The 19,473-nt window shown below is 39.5% G+C and overlaps 1 protein-coding gene across 7 annotated transcripts in view; it reads right to left on the bottom strand.

Moving 5' to 3' along the window:
* The window catches only part of Avl9 (AVL9 homolog (S. cerevisiase)), a 67,998-nt gene extending 50,263 nt beyond the window's left edge, over positions 1 to 17,735 (bottom strand). For all 7 annotated transcript variants that reach the window (XR_001232585.1, XR_001232587.1, XR_001232584.1 and 4 more), the window contains exons 1-3: positions 17,448 to 17,735; positions 5,276 to 5,396; positions 3,033 to 3,118 (exon numbers count right to left, since the gene is read on the bottom strand). Coding sequence is in view for 1 of the 7 variants with exons in the window: in XM_013510145.1 (XP_013365599.1) it covers positions 3,033 to 3,118; positions 5,276 to 5,396; positions 17,448 to 17,540 (300 nt within the window). In the remaining 6 variants the exon portion in view is untranslated. The remainder of the gene's footprint in view (positions 1 to 3,032; positions 3,119 to 5,275; positions 5,397 to 17,447) is intronic.
* Between the last annotated feature and the right edge of the window lie 1,738 nt (positions 17,736 to 19,473).

Below are 19,473 nucleotides of genomic sequence, written 5' to 3'. Positions count from 1 at the left end.
CTTAAGTTAAATTCAAAAGTATTCACTGAGGTTCTCCAGAAAATACTTACTGAATGAATAAATGTCCTATGCACCCAGAGCTACAGTAGGCACTGGGAATATAAGGGTGAAGAGAGAACTGCTACTCTCAAGGAATTTATAGTGGAGACTGCTTTCTGTACAAGTCACTACACCCAAGTCAACCATTCAGTGTAAATCAGTCATTGATGATTCTGCCTTTAAAAGAGGTGAACTATTCAGAGATCAGTGTTTCTGGCAAGAAGGGGCTAGTTTAAGAGATGACAAGAATGGACAGGCTATTTCTCTGGAATGGAAGAGCTGTCACAGTTTTAAGTTAGTCATGCTATACAAGGCTGGAGTACATCCTGGTAGACTTGTGTAACAGCTCAGTGCCGCAGTCATAACTTATTCCTCAGTGACTGTGGATGGTATGTGTTATGGTTCGGATCTAGATGTTCCCCCAAAGCCTTACGCACTCATAGCTGGGGCTTTCGGGAGGTGGCTGGATCCAAGGTGTGTGAATGTGGATTAAGGGTGTGTGGTACTAAATTAGTCCATGATTGGTTTAGCAGTCCTGGGTGTAGACAACGGGAAGCCCCATCCTGGGTGTGGGTGGCACCACCCAAAGGCTTGTAGCCTCAATGGGATACAAGGGACAGAAGGACGACAGGCTGCCCTGCCATGAATTTTCTCCTCTGTGATGTCCTATGCTATGCCACCCTGCATAAGACCCATCTGACTATGAACTAAAGTCTCTAATCTATGGGCTGAATTACACATATTCTCCTTTAACTTGTGGGTGTCAGGTATTGCTTCTCAGGAACAAGAAAGTAACAGACACTATGTGACGTTTCTGCAGGTCTCTGCTAGTAGAAACAAGCCTTGATTTGGTCCACTTCAGATAAAGTTGTTTTTCCTGACATTTCCTTGATCTGCACAGAGGACCAAGGAGGCTTAGGGTCTTAAACTGGTCATTAAATTAGGTCAAGAGAAGAGACTTTGCTCTTGAGTGGATCCATCCATTATTTCCTAACTTCATTCAAAGGGACTTAAAGATTTTCTCCAAGGCTCTAGGTCTTTTTTTCATGTCTGGTATATCTATTCAGTTTCTCAGATATAGCCAGAAAAACCTGAAGTGGTGAGCAACTCATAATCTGGAGTGGGTCAGACTGAAAGGTTGGAGACAATATATAAAAGCTACACAGGGCATGAGAACTGTTGTTAATAGTAAGAGCTGTGAGAGTAAGAAATATTTGGAAGAAATAATTTTAGTAGTCCTTATGTGATCTATGAAGGATTAGAGCCGCCGATTTCTGAGAAAGGGCAGCAATTCAATTTGTTTCATATATAAAGATAATAGTATGTGAAAAGAGTAATGCACAGTTATTAAGCCAACTTAGTCTCAGGTTTCTTTTATATTTCCTGTGTTACTGAAGCAACACTGACACAAGATTGTGTATATTTAAGATATACATGATAATGAGGTGCATTATCTTTACTTTTAGGTTGTTATTCATTCTAGACATTAACTGATTTTGGGTATCCTGGAACCTGGAATTTACACTTGTAACTCACTCACAGAAAGTTCAGACAAAAAAACCACACACAGAGCACATGTGGTAGAACATTAAGAACTGCTGAATCTCCATGATGAGTATGCACATATTTGTTGTACCATTCTTGTGACATACCTGCATGTTTGACATCTTCATTATAAAGTTAGAAGAAAACGAAAGGAGATTTACTAAGTTAACTGTGCAATGGATACCCAGGTTCTAGTTCTAGAGATACTCATTCAGTTGGTAGGAGGAAAGATGGGAACATGTATCTGGGGAAAAAAAAAAAGCCCCCAACTAATTCTGCTTAAAAACTATTACTGTTCTAGAGCTGTGGTTCTCAATTTTGATTATGCATTAGAACCACCTTGTGCCCAGCATCAAGTCAGGGACCTGGTCATCCTACTCTCAAAGTTCGTTGCTGATTTCCACATGGACCCAACCCTGAAAATTACTACTTTAAAGCATCAATGACCTCCCACTAATTCAGCCTGGGCTCCTGTCCTGAGACCAACAGATCAGACAAATACAAAGTAATCACAGTAACTGAGCTTGGGATGGTGAAGGAAGCCCCACAACCAATTAACTAATAGTAAATTGGAACTAACTGGCTGGATGACTCGCCAGGCTGTGGCCAAGGAGGCTGGTTTCTATGTCTTGCTTCTGTTTTCTAAAAATGCTATCTGATCATGATCTTGGCAGGAGTTCTCAGAACCTGCTCTGGTTCCAAAAGCCACCTAATCTGTGAATAGTTTTGTTCAAATAAACACTAAAGTTACCTGGTCTCAGGAAATGCTATGGTTTGGACAGGTGTCCCCAGAAGATCACAACTGAATTGCTTGGTCCCCAGCCTGTGATCTATGGAGAGGTGGAAGAACTTTCAAGGGTGGAGCCTCACTGGAGGAAGTTAGGTCATTGGGGGCTGCCTTTGCAGGATATCCTGGGACCCCAGCCCCTTCTCTTCCTGCTCCCGGCCACCATGAGGTGAACAGCTTCCTCCATCATGCACCCTAGCCTGGATGCACTCCCAAACCCCAAGTCCAAAGCAAGCAACCATGGACTGAAACCATGGAAATCGCTAAGCTAAGATCAACCTTTTTTCCTCCTGTAAGCTGATTATCTCAGGTATTTTGTCACATGATAGAAAGCTGACAAAAATAGGCACGAAACACTAGAAATAGAAAAGTGGAAGATAATATGAAACTTTAACACAGTACTTCAAAGACAAATGGATAATTTGGGGATCATGATCTAAAAACAATGTTCAAAATATACACAATATAACAGCCATCAATGTCAATTTATAAAAATATTAGCATGAATAAATCAGTACTATAGGAATAACAGCTACAAATTATTTATAAAAAGCAAAACCAGCAGACACCACATGTAAAATAGAAACTATGCATTTTCCCTAAATGACCAACACCCAAGAAAGGATTTTAGTTTTTCTGTTGTCGCTCACCATTAACATACCTTGGCTTCAATTTGTCGATAGCAAGAGATACCATACACTGTGTCTCCATTTCCATTTCTGGGTGGCAAGTGAAAAAACACAGTATCTAAAAGATACACAGGAAAATATAAATACTGAGGTAAATTACTCTTATTAATAATGAAATCTGAAGTTATCATGATGCAATCATTAATACAAAAATAGGAACCCTTGTCATACTTATGTCTAGCATCACAACCACAGAGGGTTTCTTAGGATTATTCTCAATGCCTTGAGGTATAGACTCAGGTCAAGTAACCCAAGAGGCGGAATTATAACAGGTCAAACTGAGGGTTAATTACAGAAAACATGTATAGAAGACTGTTTCAAATCAAAAGAAAGCAGGGTGTCATAAAAACCAATGGCAACATGTGAATCTTGAATGGATCCAATTTTGGGGACAACTGGGGAAATCTGCACAAAGACTGGCTGTTAGATGGTGTTATGGATTTAATGTCAAATCTCTTAGCTATGATAATGATCTTACTCTTAGGAGATGCATGCTTAAGTATTTAGAGCTGAAGTGCTTCACTGTTTCCAACTTACTTTAAAACAGTACATATAAAAACTATACACATAAGCCAGGCATGGTGGCTCATGCCTGTAATCCCAGCACTTGGGAGGTTGAGGCAGGAGGAGCATTGTGAGTTTGAGGCCAGCCTTGGCTACAAGGTGAATTCAAGGTCAGCCTGAAGTGCATAGCAAAACCTTGTCTCAAAAAGACCAAAAGATAAAAAGAACACATAAATATAATCTGTAGACTCTTCATGTTATAGATTACATCTAGATGTCCCCCCAAAGCCTGCTTCGCCTATAGGCAGGGCTTTTAGGAGACTGGATCAAGGGGGTGTGATATTCACTAGTGGATCAGCACAGATGAATTTATACCTACATGTGATGTTGAGAGGTGAAGTCTGGTCAGAGGCAGTGGTTCACTGGGGGCATGGCCTGGAAGGGTGTGTTTCCTTTCCTCTTTCCTTGATTTCTGCTTCCTGTCAGGCTGAGCTATTTACCTCCTCTGCAATGCTCTCTGCCATGCCACCCTGCCTTGGAGCCAGCCAAGTATGGACTGAAACCTTTACAAACTGTGAGCCAAAGTAAACAACTTCTTTTTTAAACTGTGGCTGCCAGGTATTACATCTCAGTGATTAGAGGTAACTGTAAGAATTCACTATCATCAATTCAACTTTTACGTATTTTTGAAAACTTCATAATAAAAAGGGAGAAAAAAAGATTTCTGAGGTTATAAAGACTGTATTCAAACAGCATAGGAACAATTTGATTTACTTCATGAGAAAATTATTAAATATTATATTAGGAAAATAGGTTATCAAGCAAACTTTAGTCTGGTGAAGTCTCTAATACCATGGCAGGATATATGGAGTCTAGCAAGGCACACATTTATAAGGCAGAGGAAGGCTCAGTAAGAACTTCACAGCACTGTTTTCTCTGAGTTACTCATCCTTGTGAGCAGAGCACTGATGACATTAGTTCCAGGGTGAGAAAAACAACTGCAGCTGTTTCCAGGTGGGCGCTGGGATACCAAGCCCAAGAAGCCTGGGGCTAAGCACTCAAGCAGTGTGTACTTGGTACAAGGAGCCTTTGCATTTTGCTTTTTGCTTCTAAGAGGAGTCAACAGTACAGTTGTAAGGAGTGTTCCCAGCAGCAGCCATTGTGCTCTGAACTTATTTGGCTAGGACTGCTGTCAGAGGTGGCTAAGAAGTGCCACCTGTGGCCGAAGTACTCTCTCTCTGGAGGGCTCTTAGTGCATGACAGTCATCTCCAAACAGTATTTTTTGGTGTGTGTGGCTCAGGGATTTGAATCCAGAGAGCGCTGAGCTATATTCCCAACCAGTACCTGCCTTTTCTATTTTTCGACATGGTCTTGCTAAGTTTTTCAGACTGGCCTTAACCTTGTGACCCTCCTAAGTAGCTGACATTACAGGCATGTGCCACATCTGGCTAGCACATCAATATTTTAAAAATAGTTACAATAACCAAAGACATTTCTTTTACCAAAGTATTTAGAATCTTTAGCCAATTTTGATTTTTATTCTTTATTAGTATATGTTGTGACACACAATAAGTCCATTTATTGTACGTATACATATCACATATTGATCCCTTTTACTTTCCCCTCCCTACTCTTCCCTCTTGGCTGCCCCCTCATCCCAGATCTTTAAAAAATGGCACTTACTAATTGTTCCACTATCTCATCACATACCTTCCTGGTAGTTGTGTGCGCCATCAGGTAAGGCAAGAAAGGGCAGATACTTCCATTCTTCAGGTAGAGCATGGCTATCATGTCCATCTCCTGGTATCAGGGGTGGGTAAGAAAATTCAACCTGAAATAGTAAGAAATGTGAGCTGAGGGGGCTGGGGATTTAGCTCAGCAGCAAAAGCGCCTGCCTGGCAAGCGCAAGGTCGTGAGTTCGGTTCCCGGTACCAGAGAAAAACCAAAAAAAAAAAAAAAAAAAAAAAAAAAAGAAATGTGAGCTGAAAAGTGGTTAATTAAAGGGGCCATGTTGTCCTGATAGGCAAAAATGCTTCTAAACCCTGAGTGACAGATGTGGGAATAAGCCACACCTACTGATGACATTTGACATTATTAGCAAACCTATAGCATAGAAAAGGGGAAAAGAAAAAGTAGGAAGAAAAGAAAAGATCTGTAAGCCTTTTCCACTTTCTGATTTAAGGGTTTTTAGTTGGAACTCAAAAAATGCTGTGTCATAAAAGTTATAAATAGAAGTGAAGTGTAGATACTATATATACTCCAAGAATTATGAGTAAAATTAAGGCTGTTCTAAACTTACTTGAGACCAGAGTCCTTATAGCATGGTTTCTTTGGGAAAATGTGTTTAGAATTTCAAACAGCCCACTTCTGGAACACAACTCATTCAACATACTGTAGACTGCCTACACTGTGCTGGCAGTGCTCTAGAACTTTTGTTTCCTTCTGGCAGAACTGCTACCAAAAATACTTGCATTTGGAAATTGTTGAACTTGCTAATTAAGTTCAAAATAGTTACAGAAACTCCTGTTTATATGTATACAACAATTTTAACAGCCATATGGTATTATTTTCTTATTTAATGAATCCTCTTGAACATTTTCTTAGTTTTGTTTTTGGGTACTGGGAATCGAACTCATTACCTTATAATTGGTAGGCAGGCGCTTGTGCTGAGCTACATGCCCAGCCCTTAGTTTTTAACATTATAAAGTTATTTAATATTAAAGTGTCATATCTGTACATATATAGACTACTCTCACAAGTGCTTACATATGCACACACTCTATGAAAACAGCATGACTAATCGCCAGTCCCTACCCCCTTCCTCTCTGCCACTGTTCCTGATATATATACATATATATATAGATATAGATATATGATGAAAAATATATTTTTTCCATTCATTCTTTGTGCTAGTTCCTAGAACAAAGCTCCCTTGGATTTCCGACTGAGAGGGAGGTGTGGTCAGCTGCACCTCCAAGGGGAACCACAGCCACACATTTTACCTGAACGGCTATCTCTGCAGTTGTGTGTGAAAAGTCTATACAGCTGTACATGGCAGCACTACGAATATGAGAAAAATCACAGACAACACCAATGTTAAGTCCTCTGAGATTAATAATATTTAGATTAATTACTGTCCAGTATTAAATAGTGAAAGTTCACTGCCTAAAATCTAAGTTATGCTGGGGATCAAAGATACCGCGTGGTAGGGCGTTATTAACACATACCACTGCCACAGAGGCATTAAATGTTCCCCCAAAGGACGTTATTAAGTTATCCAAATTTCAGGTATTTCTCTTTATGCAACCAATATTCTTGTGGCCAAATCTACTTTGTTTTTTTTTGGGGGGGGTGGGTAGGGAATTGAACTCAGGACCTCACACTTGCCAGGCAAGCACTGTGCCATTGAGCTAAACCCCTGGCCCTGCCAAATCTACTTTGATTCCAATTATTTTACATATTCACATGACTACAAAGGGACAAGGGAGAGAGTAAAGACAATCACTGATTTCTAAAGAGTGAAAGCTGAAGTCAGGTGTGATGGCACAAGCTTGTAATTCCGGTACTCAGCAGGATGAGGCAGAAGGATTGTCACAAGTTCAAGGTCAGCCTGAACTACATACTGAGTCCTGTCTTCAAAAAACAAAAAGCCAAACCAAAACAACCCCCCTCAAAAAGAAAAAAAAAAGCCCAATAAGTATGCTATAATCATAAAAAATAAAAATGGCTATTTTTTGGGCTTTTTTATTTTAAAAAGAAACAAAGCAAAACAACAAAGATAAAAACAAAACACAAAAACAGTAAAAATAACATACAATTTCAAAACAAAATGATAGAAAATTAACAATGATTGTTATATTACATATTGTTATCTTCAATGAAGGACCTCAGATTACCAGATGTAAGAATGCAAGATTGATGAAACAATTAAAGAGAATACGAAATAATTTTTAAAAACATTAGAAGCGATGTTTCACTAATCAAGATGGTAGGATTTCAACAATGGCTGTTATATTGCATATTGTTGTCTTCAAATTAGTTATTCAGATTACCAGATATAAGCATGCAAAATTGGTTAAAAAAAATTTCAGCATTAACTGTTCCTTTCAATAAACCAATAGACATCAGCAGTATAATTATCCCAGTATCCTTGTATATCCATACATTTTTTTCCCCTTTCTTCTTTCTTTTCTCCTTTCTCTCATCCTAGTTGTTCCCTCCCTTTGTGCAGTTTCTTTCCCTTTCACAGTATCTATTGTACCTTTTGGGTTTTATTTACTCTTTCAGGTTCTTATACTAGGGAAACAATATGTTTACACATGGGGGCCGATTTATTTCACTTATGAGTATGGTCTCTAGTTGCATCCATTTACCTATAAAAGTCTCAAGTTTATCTTTTTTTATAGCTGAGTAATACCCTACTGTATAAAAATACATCTTTTTTTATCCATTCCTCACTTGATGGGCGTATGGGTTGTTTCCAAGACTTAGCGATACAAATTGTGCTGCTATAAACATAGGTGTACATATATCGCTGTGGTGTGATGTTTTCAGTTAATCTGGCAAAATTCCCAGAAGAGGAATAACTGGGTTGAATGGGACCTCTAATTCTAGTTTTCTGAGGAACTGCCATACTGATTTCCATAGTGGTTGTACCAATTTATACTATCTACTGTGGGAAAGGTTCCCTTTTCCCTACAGCCCCTCTATCATTTGTTATTGGTCGACTTCTTGATGATAGCCATTCTTACCGGGGTGAGATGGAATCTCAGTGTTGTTTAATTTGCATTTCTCAAATGACCAATGATGTCGAACATTTTTTCACATATTTATTTGCCATTTGAATTTGTTTATCAAAGAAGTGTATATTCATCTCAGATGCCCATTTTTGGATTGGGTCTTTGAGTTTTGGGGGCCTGACTTTTTTTAATTCTTTATATGTTCTAGATACGAGTCTTTTGTCTGAGGGACAGTTAGCTAAATTTTTTTCCCAATTCATGGGTTTTCTTTTTACTCTGTTAGTGATTTCTTTTGATGTGCAAAAGCTTTTTAATAAGATGAGATCCCAATTGTTGACTGTTTGAAGTATTTCCCATGCAGTATGGTTTTTGTTCATCAACTCTCTACCTACCCCTATGTTTTCAAGTTTTCTGCCTCCTTTCTCCTCCAGTAGATTTAGTGTTTCTGCTTTAATATTTAGATCTTTGACCCATTTTGACTTTAGTTTAGTGCATGGTGATAGACATGGGTCTAATTTTAGTCTTCAGCATGTGGAAAGCCAGTAAAAATGGCTATTTTACACATGCTAATTGAACTATCCAAGAAAGCGTGACTGTGTTTGTCATCCAGAAATAGCAAAATTAAACACATGGCCTTTTCCACAATCAAGCTAGATCTCATTTACTTTGTTCTCAGGAAAAGATTGAGTACCTCAGAAGTACCCTTTGTTCACTTTTAACAATGTGATATCCACTCAACTGCCAGAGAACCATCTCACAAATAGAAGCCACCATTCCAAACTCCAGAGTGCACCGAGGAACCCTGTCCAGGCTGAAGTGGAGCCACGGAGGAGCCAGGCACACTGAGAAGGACAGTACTTTCCAGGAACAGCCATCTAGGATTCCATCAGCTACTCCTCTCTGGTCTCCTCCCAGGGATCTCAGACTTTACTCCTTACCAGTCAGAAGCACAAGGCATTTCTTTTTTTTTTTTTTTTTTTTTTTTTTTAGTACCAGGAATCAAACTTAGGGCCTCGTGCTTGCCAGCCAGGTGCTGTGCCGCTGAGCTACATCCCCGGCCCACAAAGCTTTTTTAAGAGTCACAACATTTTAGAACTCCAGTCAGGGCTCTCTCAGGATGATTTTCACTTAAAATGGAAAAAAAAAAAAAAGGCTGTTAATGTAACTCAGTGTTAGTTTGCCTAGGTTGTGTGAAGCCCTGGGTTCACTATCAGCACCACAAAAACAAAACAACCTTCCTACCAAAACATCAAAAGCAAAGCAAAAAAAAACACCTGGAAATCCAAGACATGTTTTCTCTATTATGTTCTCTCTCCTAAATCTCTTAAGAAGTCAATACTACAAACTATTGACATTCTTCCTTTTCACTCTATTACAAAGTTGGCAACAAATTACTGTCATTTGTCAACCGATGATTTCGGAAACAGCTTGTGTTTAATACTCCTATGCCTCACCACGATGTAGTATTTTATAATTTTATGAGTTTACTAGAGCCCAAAAATAGTGTGTACTACTGAGGTAAAATGGTGCTATTGAGACTTGCCAATTAAAAAGAAGTTTGTTTTTAAATTAATGGATATACAAAACTTAGTGTAAAGTCCTTACTTTTATGGCTTGACCTAAATAAAAGGTTGTTTCTATAATTTCCTCCCCCTGGAATTAAGGAACTATTTTTCTGCCCATATTGCTTAAGACAGAGAACTGAGATTGTATGAATAGAAGATAAATAACATGCATCTTTTTTTGGGGGGGGGAGGGCGGTTTCAGACAAGTAACTTCCAATAATCTGAGATTACTGAGTTTTTTGAGAACTTCTTTATATAAAGCTGGATAGCTTCAAGTGTGTTTAATTATGAGGTCTTATTTAAAAGGAAAAAAAGTATAAAGGGTTTTTTTTTTTTTTTTTTTTTTTTTTTGGTCTTTTTGAGACAGGGTCTTACTATGCAGTTCAGGATGGCCTTGAGCTCACTCTGTAGCCCAGGCTGGCGTTGCCTGGCTAAAGATCTTAAATATGTGTAACTTACTAGGTTTTTTTTACACTAATAAAATCTAGAACTCCTATATTAGCCTAGGTTCCAAGTAAAATAAATCTGGTCATGCAGCACAAATGTGTATAGCTAGGTGGAGAACACACCTAGCTATACACACCAACTTTTACAAACCTAAACAAGATTGACAATTAAACACTGGGAAACCCATGCCCATTAACACAAGCATGGGTAAGTAAATCATGACGTATTTACACAGTGGAACACCTTATAGCAACTGCTGATATAAGCAACAACATGGACCAATCTTGGACAAAACACTATTTATGAAAAAGTCAGGCACAGCAACATTAACTTGGAACAGTGAACTGACCAGGAGGGGGCACAGACCAGGCCCTCTGAAGGGCTGATCGATGTGTGTGTGTGTGTGTGTGTGTGTGTGTGTGTGTGTATGTGTAGTTGTTGCATACACACACAAAGAAACTAATTCAGCTGCACCCTTGAGTTTCATAAACTTTACTGTGAAGAAGAAAAAGGAGAAGGAGGAAGAAAAGGAGAAAGCAATAAATGAAAAAAGGTGGAAGCTGAAATTGACATAGTGACTACAGGACATAGAGTTTCAAAAGTGACAAATAACTGCTGACATATCCATCATCTCTGTCATCTCTCTTTCTGATGGGCTATCAAAAGCCTAGCTGAATCAGATGCATGTATAAAATACTTTTTTTTTTTTTTTTTTTTTTTCGGTTTTTCTCCGGTACCGGGAACCGAACTCACGACTTTGCGCTTGCCAGGCAGGCGCTTTTGCCGCTGAGCTAAATCCCCAGCCCCCTAAAATACTTTATGTCAAAATAAACCAAGAATGCTATAGTACAAGTGACATTTGCTATGAAGACAGGGTCACCCATACTAACTTATGGTCAGTACACTGTTACAAAATGTTTATGTTATGTTAAATTATGCTATTTTGAGGGGTACCAGGAATCCAACTCAGCATCTTGCATTTGACAGGCAAGTGCTGTGCCACTGAGCTACATCCCTAGCCCACAAAATGCATTTTAATAAGAGCTCCATGAAAAAAAAAAGATGAAGATGAAGGCTATATGTAAGAAAAAAGCTGCAAAGATTTAGCCACAAGTGTATTCTTTGAAGTACTATTCAAATAGCAAAAACTGGAATGCCACCTAAATGTCTAAGGCAGGATGTTAAAAAAGTATTTAGCATCACAGATTACTGTATGATATATTTTGGAAAAAGTTAAATATTTTCGTATCAAAATAACACAAGGGATATTCATCAAGGTGTAAAATAGCAGCTCTGTCGAGGATACAGGAATTTTAGTGTATTTTTCTTCTTTTTTGCTTTTCTGTAATCCTCACCATTGTATAATAGTGAATGCATATTATTTCTCACCATAAACGTTTTCAAAAACAGCTGAGATATGATTTAAACATTGTTGAAAGTACTAGCTTAGATTCCATTCTCTGAAGATATTTTAGAGGCAACCTGAGTTTTTAATGGCATCTTAACCAGATACAAAATTAAGTAGGTAAGTAAAGCCATCGCCCACCTCTGCACTGTAATACCATTCCCAGCAGACCAAGGTCTTTCTGCAGTCTGCTTTTATCTAAGAAAATCTACATGCAGGGCCGGGGCGTGGTGGCACATCCCAGTAGCTAATCGATAGAGGATCCCTGCAAGCCTGGGCTACGCAATCCAGCCTGAACTACATAGCGAGACCCTTGCTCAAAAACAAAACAAAAAAACTCCAACAACAACAATAAAAATAAACAAACAAAATCTACATGCAGCAAAGGATATGGATTGCATTAATAACAAGACAGAAAAGGTCACACATAGTACATAAGCATCTTTTAAGGATCAAAGATTTCAGCCCAAGAAGGATAATTAGGTACTTTCAAATTGGCTTGCAGTTCGGCACTTGGTCTCTAAAAGATTCACTATCATTGTTCTATGACATCATTTTGGGGAATAATGGTTCTCTCTCAATTTGAGTGTTTAAAAAAAATCCTAGTATAGCCAGGCATAGTAGTGCATGCCTGTAATCCCAGCACTTGGGAGGCCGAGGTATGAGGATCACCTTGAGTTTAAGGCTAGCCAGGGCTACATAGTGAGTTCAAAGCCAGCCTGAACTACATAGTGAGACCCTGTCTCAAACACCTCCCCCACAAAAAAAAAGAAAAAGAAAAAAATTCCAGTCTAAACTGGGCATGGTGGTGCACATCTATAATCACAGCATTTGGGAGGCTGAGGCAGAAGGATCACCATGAGTTTGTGGCTAGTCTGGGCTCCACAGTGAGTTCAAACACACAGCAAGAACCTGTCTTACCCCACATCCCAAATTCAAGTCTATCAGTGAATAAATCAGTTTACCTGATATATACATTTGATTATATTACTTAGCAAAAATTATGCTAATCTGGCAAATTCAATTTCTATATTAGAACAAATAAAATCCTAGAATGCACAATCCATAACTAGTAAATTTACTACAGAGAGGGTGCACAGAAATCATTTTATGTCAAACATTCTAACTTCAGGCAAGATTTTAAGAGTTTTGTTACACGGATAAAATTAAAAGAATTAGATAAGAGAGTTGGAATGGGTAAGCACTTCAAACTATTTTGAATATCACAGTAGTACTTTAAATTACTTCAAATGGTACAAATATTACGCATATTTATAAACTGGAAAAGTCACCACTAGAAGCCAGCATGTTATCTACAGGAGAATTTACTTCCACAAGTTATTTCCCTCCAAAATAAAGTGATACAGTTAATAGATGTTTATTTTAATTTAAATGAAAAAATTTTTCACTTAAAACGTATCCAAGAAAATTTTTAAAAAAATACATCTGAAGATTTCAACAGTAGAAAAAATTCAGAAAAGATGAATAAACATTTTACACCAGCCTATACATACTGGGCCAAAAAAGGTGTACTAGAAGACAAAAGCTTTCACTTTGTGGTTCATATGAGATGACATAGTAAATCACCAAGCTAACCAAGCTGACTACTGAAAGATATTTTAAACAGAAGCTTTACTTCACTTCACTTCAATCTTTTTTTTTTTTTTTTTTTGGTACCGGAAATCGAACTCAGGACCTTGCACTTGCCAAGCAAGGCACTGTGCCACTGAGGTACATCCTTGGCTACCTCACTTCAATCCAAAGGGACAGATTCAGGTACTAGAATTTTCCCAAGAATAAATCTCAGGGCAGGGCAAGAACTGGTAGTCTACCAGGGTCATTCTGAATACTTGTAAGAGAAGCCTAACAAAGCCTACTCCCATGTTAAAACTATCTGAAGTCTGAGTCACCACTCAATGAACCATGCACTTGTAATCCTTTACAATTGGAAGTGAAATCTTAAAATTGAGAAGGAAGTAGCTGATTAATACATCCTGGGGAAATTAAATAATGAGAACCTCTGATAACATTTTACATACTGGTTAAAAAGAACAGCAGTGTCTATGAGCTATTCTGAGTTACAAATGTAACACACAATCTAAATATGAAATGTGCTTCGGGGCTGGGGATTTAGCTCAGCGGCAAAGCACCTGCCTGGCAAGCGCAAGGTCGTGAGTTCGGTTCCTGGTACAGGAGAAAAACCAAAAAAAAAAAAAAGAAATGTGCTTCGATTTTGAAGGATTAAGAAAACAAGAGTTGCAGGACACCTAAGAAGATACTACTATGCAAAAATGAGGAAGACCCTTTAAGAATCCATATAACATACCAAGGAGACTTTACAATTCGCTCATTTTATAATTTTTCTTTCTATGTGGCTAAAAAAAAAAATCAATATTGTCCTTAATATTTTTTAAAAACTATAGCATATTCCTATCTACAGAACCAGGTTCTTAGAGCTTCTTTTTTCTGGTACTCTACAGGTGTAATTTTAAAGTTACATTCCCCAATTAATGTAAATACTACATGGCATAACAGGAGCTAAACAAGTAGTATCAACAAGTATGCAAAAGGGGAGAGGGATTAAAAAAAAAATAAGCTTTTTTTTTTTTTTGTGGTACTGGGGATCAAACTCACGACCTTGCGCTTGCCAAGCAGGTGCTTATGCCATTGAGCTATATCCCCAGCCCTAAAAAAAATAAGCTTTGATATGTACATGTAACTACTCTCCAAGATGACTGGAAACTGCATAAATTGCAAATGTACAAATAAAATTTAAAAAATTTTTAAAGCTGCAATAATAAATCAAGTGACTTTTGAGCACTCTTTTGTACTTTTTTCTCTTCTATTAGTAATCCACATTTAACAAGTGTATTTTAAAAAATTTGCCATTGGGGCTGGGAGTTTAGCTCAGCGGCACAGTGCCTGCCTGGCAAGTACAAGGTCGTGAGTTCGATTCCCAGTACCAGAAAAAAACCAAAAAAACCAACAAACAAACAAAAAATTTGCCATTGTCTCTGTGAAGTACCACTTGGATTACAACAACAACTAGAACAAGGCATGCATTATTATTTTCCAGGAGCCTACAACTTAAAAGTGCAATTAAAAGAAATATACATGTTTAAGCTGGGCATGGCGACACACACCTGCAATCCCAGCATTCAGGAGGCAGAGGCAAGATGATCACCTCAAGTTCGAGGCCAGCCTGGGATACACAGTGAGTCCAAAGCCAGCCTGAACTACACATCAAGACCTTGTCTCAAAAAATAAATAAATAAATAAAAATAAAAATATATATATACACACATTGTTTAATAGGTACAGTTCTGGGGAATAACGAAAAAGTTCTGAGTACTGATAATGTGACAATTACAAAACAGTTATGAGTCTACTGTTACTTATTAATGGTAAAAAAAAGACATGTTATATTACACATATATTTTTACAAAAAGAGAAACATAGCCAGGTGTGGTGGTACATCCCTGTGATCTCAGCACTCTGGGAAGTTGAGGCAGAATTGCAAGTTCAAGTCCACCTCACCAACTTAAACTCTTTCTCAAAATTAAAAATTAAAAAAAGGGCTGGGGATGTAGCTCAGTGAAAAGGCCTAGGTTCAATCTCCAGTATTAAAAATAAAATTAAAAAAAAAGTAGCTGGCTGGGCAAGTCAGCCTCTCCAGGCATCCAGGGACTGATCTGGAAATTTAAGGAAGCTGGATCTCAAAGGATTGCTGCCAGGTCTAAAATTCTCATAAAGTACCTGGTAGAGGAAATTGAAGAGTAAAGAAAAATTATGTTATTTGGACTTGCTGGAAGTCATGGGTGCTGTGAAGCCCTGATGTTATCCAGGTCTCCTGACTTCCAGGACAGTGCTCTTTCTTTTTTTTTTTTTTTTTTGGTTTTTCTCCGGTACCGGGAACCGAACTCATGACCTTGCGCTTGCCAGGCAAGCGCTTTGCCACTGAGCTAAATCCCCAGCCCCGACAGTGCTCTTTCTATACAACCAGTCCCTTTTACTCCAGTGCTGAAACCAAAAGACAGACAAAGGCAGACAAATGCCACAGTACTGGGGGTCTACTTCAGCCCCAAGAGTCTCTTTCATTTTGCAATCTGCAGTTCAGTTTTCTCCAATCTCTAAGCAGTACTGCATGCTGCTTCTTTTCTGGAAATATAAACTATATTATCTTTACCAATAAAACAGAAAACAATAAAACTTAACTTTCAGATGACAGCAAAAATTAAAGAGATTTTTATCCCATCTCTTGCCAGTATATTTTCTTCCTTTGTTTTTGTTTGTTTGTTGTTTTTTTGAGAAAGGATCTCTCTATGCAGTTCAGGTTGGCCTTGTGCTACTTTGCAGACCAGGCTGGCCTCGAAATCGAACTTGAACTTGAACTCAAACTCACAATCTTCCTGCCTCAGCCTCCTGAGTGCTGGGATTACAGGCATGAGTCACCACGCCCACCTTCAGGCTGATACTTGCTTTCTTATCCAAAGCTCCATTCCGTAGGGTTCTCAAATAAGGTGATCCCAGGATTATTCTGCAGAACGACTTCAACAAGATCAACAAGATCGTTTTACCCTCTCCAAGTTGCAATTACTTCCCTCACAACCAAAGGAAGTTAAAAAGTGAATACTAAATTCACACACACGGAATTTTAAGCAGGGCACCTGTAATCTCAGCACTCAGGAGACTGAGGGAGGCAGATGACAGCATGTTCAAGGGCAGCCTGGGTTATCCAGTGAGTTCAAGTCCAGCCGGAACTACATAAAAACAAAAACCAAACAAACAAACAAAAAGCAGTACGGACAAAAAACCCCAAACCAAAACAAGCATAGAGTTTTAAACTACTGAAAATCTTTTGGGTACCATACCGACAAGGTCTTGCTGTGTAGTTCAGGCTGGCTTTGAACTCACTGTGTGTGCTACTTCCTCTTTGGTGTTTTTCTATACCATTTTTACCTTAAGGATGAAGAATATACCTTAAAACAGACTTTTGAACACATACACAACCATCTTTTCATGCCCTTTACCACTTTTCTGTTATCATCTTCTAATGAACTGAGCTTTTGCCAATAATTCCCGTAAAATATGATTTTCTGTGAAAGGCAAGAAACCAAACGCCGCTTTTTACCTAGTGGCAGCAGTCAGTATTTTCAATTCCAATGCACTGTTCACTAGCACATTATGACATCACTGCCTTCCAGTGTTTGCCCATTCATTATTAAATAACTCTACTTCTATTTTATCCCTTTGCCTTCAACACACAGATTGCAAATATTCCACTTCAGATGCTGAATTAAGGGTCTACTGAAAGGCATCTACTGACACGTCTTGCTTGGTAAATACACTTTCTTCCTTACTGATCTGGAGAGGTCAAACATCCCCGAAGGCGAAGGCAAGCGCCGGCCGGGAGAGAACAGCACAGGGAGGCGGGGGAGCGGCCCTGGGACCAGCCCCGACTCAGCTCCGGGCTCCTGGATCCACAAGGAAGTTGGTTCCCGGAGGAGCCATCGGCGCGGGGTCGACCTGAGGCTCTGCTGGAAGTGCCCCCCGCCCACTGCCTTGAACAGGTGCAAGTGTGCGTTTTATCCCTCCAGATCCCTGTTCTGGACAGACACAAGTATGTGGAGACAGGTGGGATGCGGACGCCCGCCCTCGCGGGCCCGCGCCCCTCACGAAGTCCTGGGGGCAGAGAAGGAAGGGCGTGGTACGGGGCCCGCGCTCACCTGGCAGCCCTTCTTGTGGTGGAAGCCGACCACCACGATGTGCAGCACCGGCCCCCGGGGCGCGCCGTCGCCGCCGCGCCCGGCCGACTCCATGGGCCCGCACCACGACGACACCAGCCCGCGGCGAGGGCCCAAGAGCGGCGTGCTGCTGGTGTCAAGAAGAGGAGAGCATGAGGGCTGCGCCGGGGGCCGCACCAGGCCGAGCAGCCCCGCAGCTCCGCGCCGCCCCCCGCACGCAGCCGCCTCCACAACTTCCGGGTGTCACCTGACGCGGCGGCGGGGGACCGGGAGGGGGCGGGGCCTGGACGGCGGGGCGGGGTTACAAGAGGAGAGGTCGAGGGGCGGGGCGGGGCCTGGGAACGGGGCGGGGTTAAGGGACCGGAGGGTGCGGGGGGGGATTACGGGCGGGCGCTTTGGCGCTGGATCCGTCTTGCTGCTTTCTCGGCTGGTGCTGTGTTAAATCGTCTCCTTTTTCTTTGTTATTTCTTCTTCCTCTTAAAGTCTCCACCCATCCCTCTTTTTTTTTCAGCTTTCCTTTGTAAACATCTCTGTTCCCACTAATTCCTTCGGCTCAGGCTTGGAAACTCTTGTTGAGGCTGTGTATCTTTGTCTTCACCTCTAAATTGCTTCCTTAGCTGGAAGTTCTCTTTTGTTTCATGTTAGGGTTTTTTATTTCTGCATTAAAATTTGTATATAGGAGCATGTTTTTTTTCTACATTAAAATTTGCATATAGGAGTTTGGAAGTGATTTAAGACCTGAAGCAGAGTATCCTTGGCAGATGGTTACATGGAGACCTGAAAAATGATTATTCTAGTCTTGCAATTTAAAAAAAAAGTATTATTTATATTCCATCTTTTCCTTCTTTTACTATGGTCAACACGAAATACATGGGTCTGTTGTCACTAAAGTTTTTAATTCCTTTACCTATTGTATTATTTAAATTTTTGAGTTCCCGGTACCGGAGAAAAACCGAAAAAAAAAAATTTTTTTTTTTTGAAAAGCAATGAATTATTAATTTAAAGTGAAGAACACATCTTACGCAGCATTTTAGAATGAACAAAAGGGTAGGTTCAAAGAGAATTTGGAGCGGTTGGGGATTTAGCTCAGCGGCACAGCGCCTGTCTGGTAAGCGCGAGGTCGTGAATTCGATTCCTGGTACCGAAACAAAACAAAAACAGAATTTGGAGTACTATGATAACTGGCCTTGAAGTTTGCCTTGTCGAGTTGCATATCTCAAGTATAGGTAACCTATGGGCCAGGGATATAGCTCAGTGGCATAAGCGTCTGCCTGGCAAGCACGAGGTTGTGAGTTCAATTCCAAGTCCCAGAAAAAAAAAAAAAAAAAAAAAACAAGCATAGGTAACCTTAGCATTTTATATTTTCCACTGGTGGTCTTGAAATATAATTAAAGTACCTTCATTCTAATCTAAGCATAACGGAGAAAAATGGTAGGTTTCCTGAATCAAATTTAATTTCTATGGTTCAGTAGAATTGTTTTAATGTTAATAAAAATTCTGTAGATGTCTGTAATCCCAGCACTCAGGAGGTTGAGGCAGGAGGATCACCGTGAATCCAAGGCCAGCCTGGACTACATACTGAGACCCTGTCTCAAAGAAAAAAGAAATTTTTGTTGTGTTGTTGTCCATTCTTTTCTATATTGCAACATTTTTGGCAATGGCTCAGAACTGTGTGAAACTATACTTACTTTCTGCATACAGAATATGTTGGCTCTCTTGATGTTACCTGCTTGGTATATTAACTACTTAACGTGTTAACTGTTTTCTTGATGGAACATGGCTGACATTTTCCACAATTGGGATAGCTAAAATAAAAGTATAACTGAGCACTTTTTTTAAAAAATTGTCAGAACAAAACAGTTTAGAACTCTGCAGTGAGCCTCAATTATTTTGTTATGCAGAAGACCCAGTAACAGCTTTATAAATATGTAGCTATTTTGTATTCTAGATCTTTCATTTAAGATTAAGTCATGTATTCATAGCTTTTTTTTTTTTTTTTTTTTTTTTT

Source organism: Chinchilla lanigera, unplaced genomic scaffold (genome assembly GCF_000276665.1).
Source record: "Chinchilla lanigera isolate Chin_1 unplaced genomic scaffold, ChiLan1.0 scaffold00216, whole genome shotgun sequence".
In the NCBI taxonomy this organism is placed as follows: Eukaryota; Metazoa; Chordata; class Mammalia; order Rodentia; family Chinchillidae; genus Chinchilla; species Chinchilla lanigera.
The sequence above is the reverse complement of the archived record's forward strand: the minus strand, read 5'-3'. Positions and strand labels throughout refer to the sequence as shown.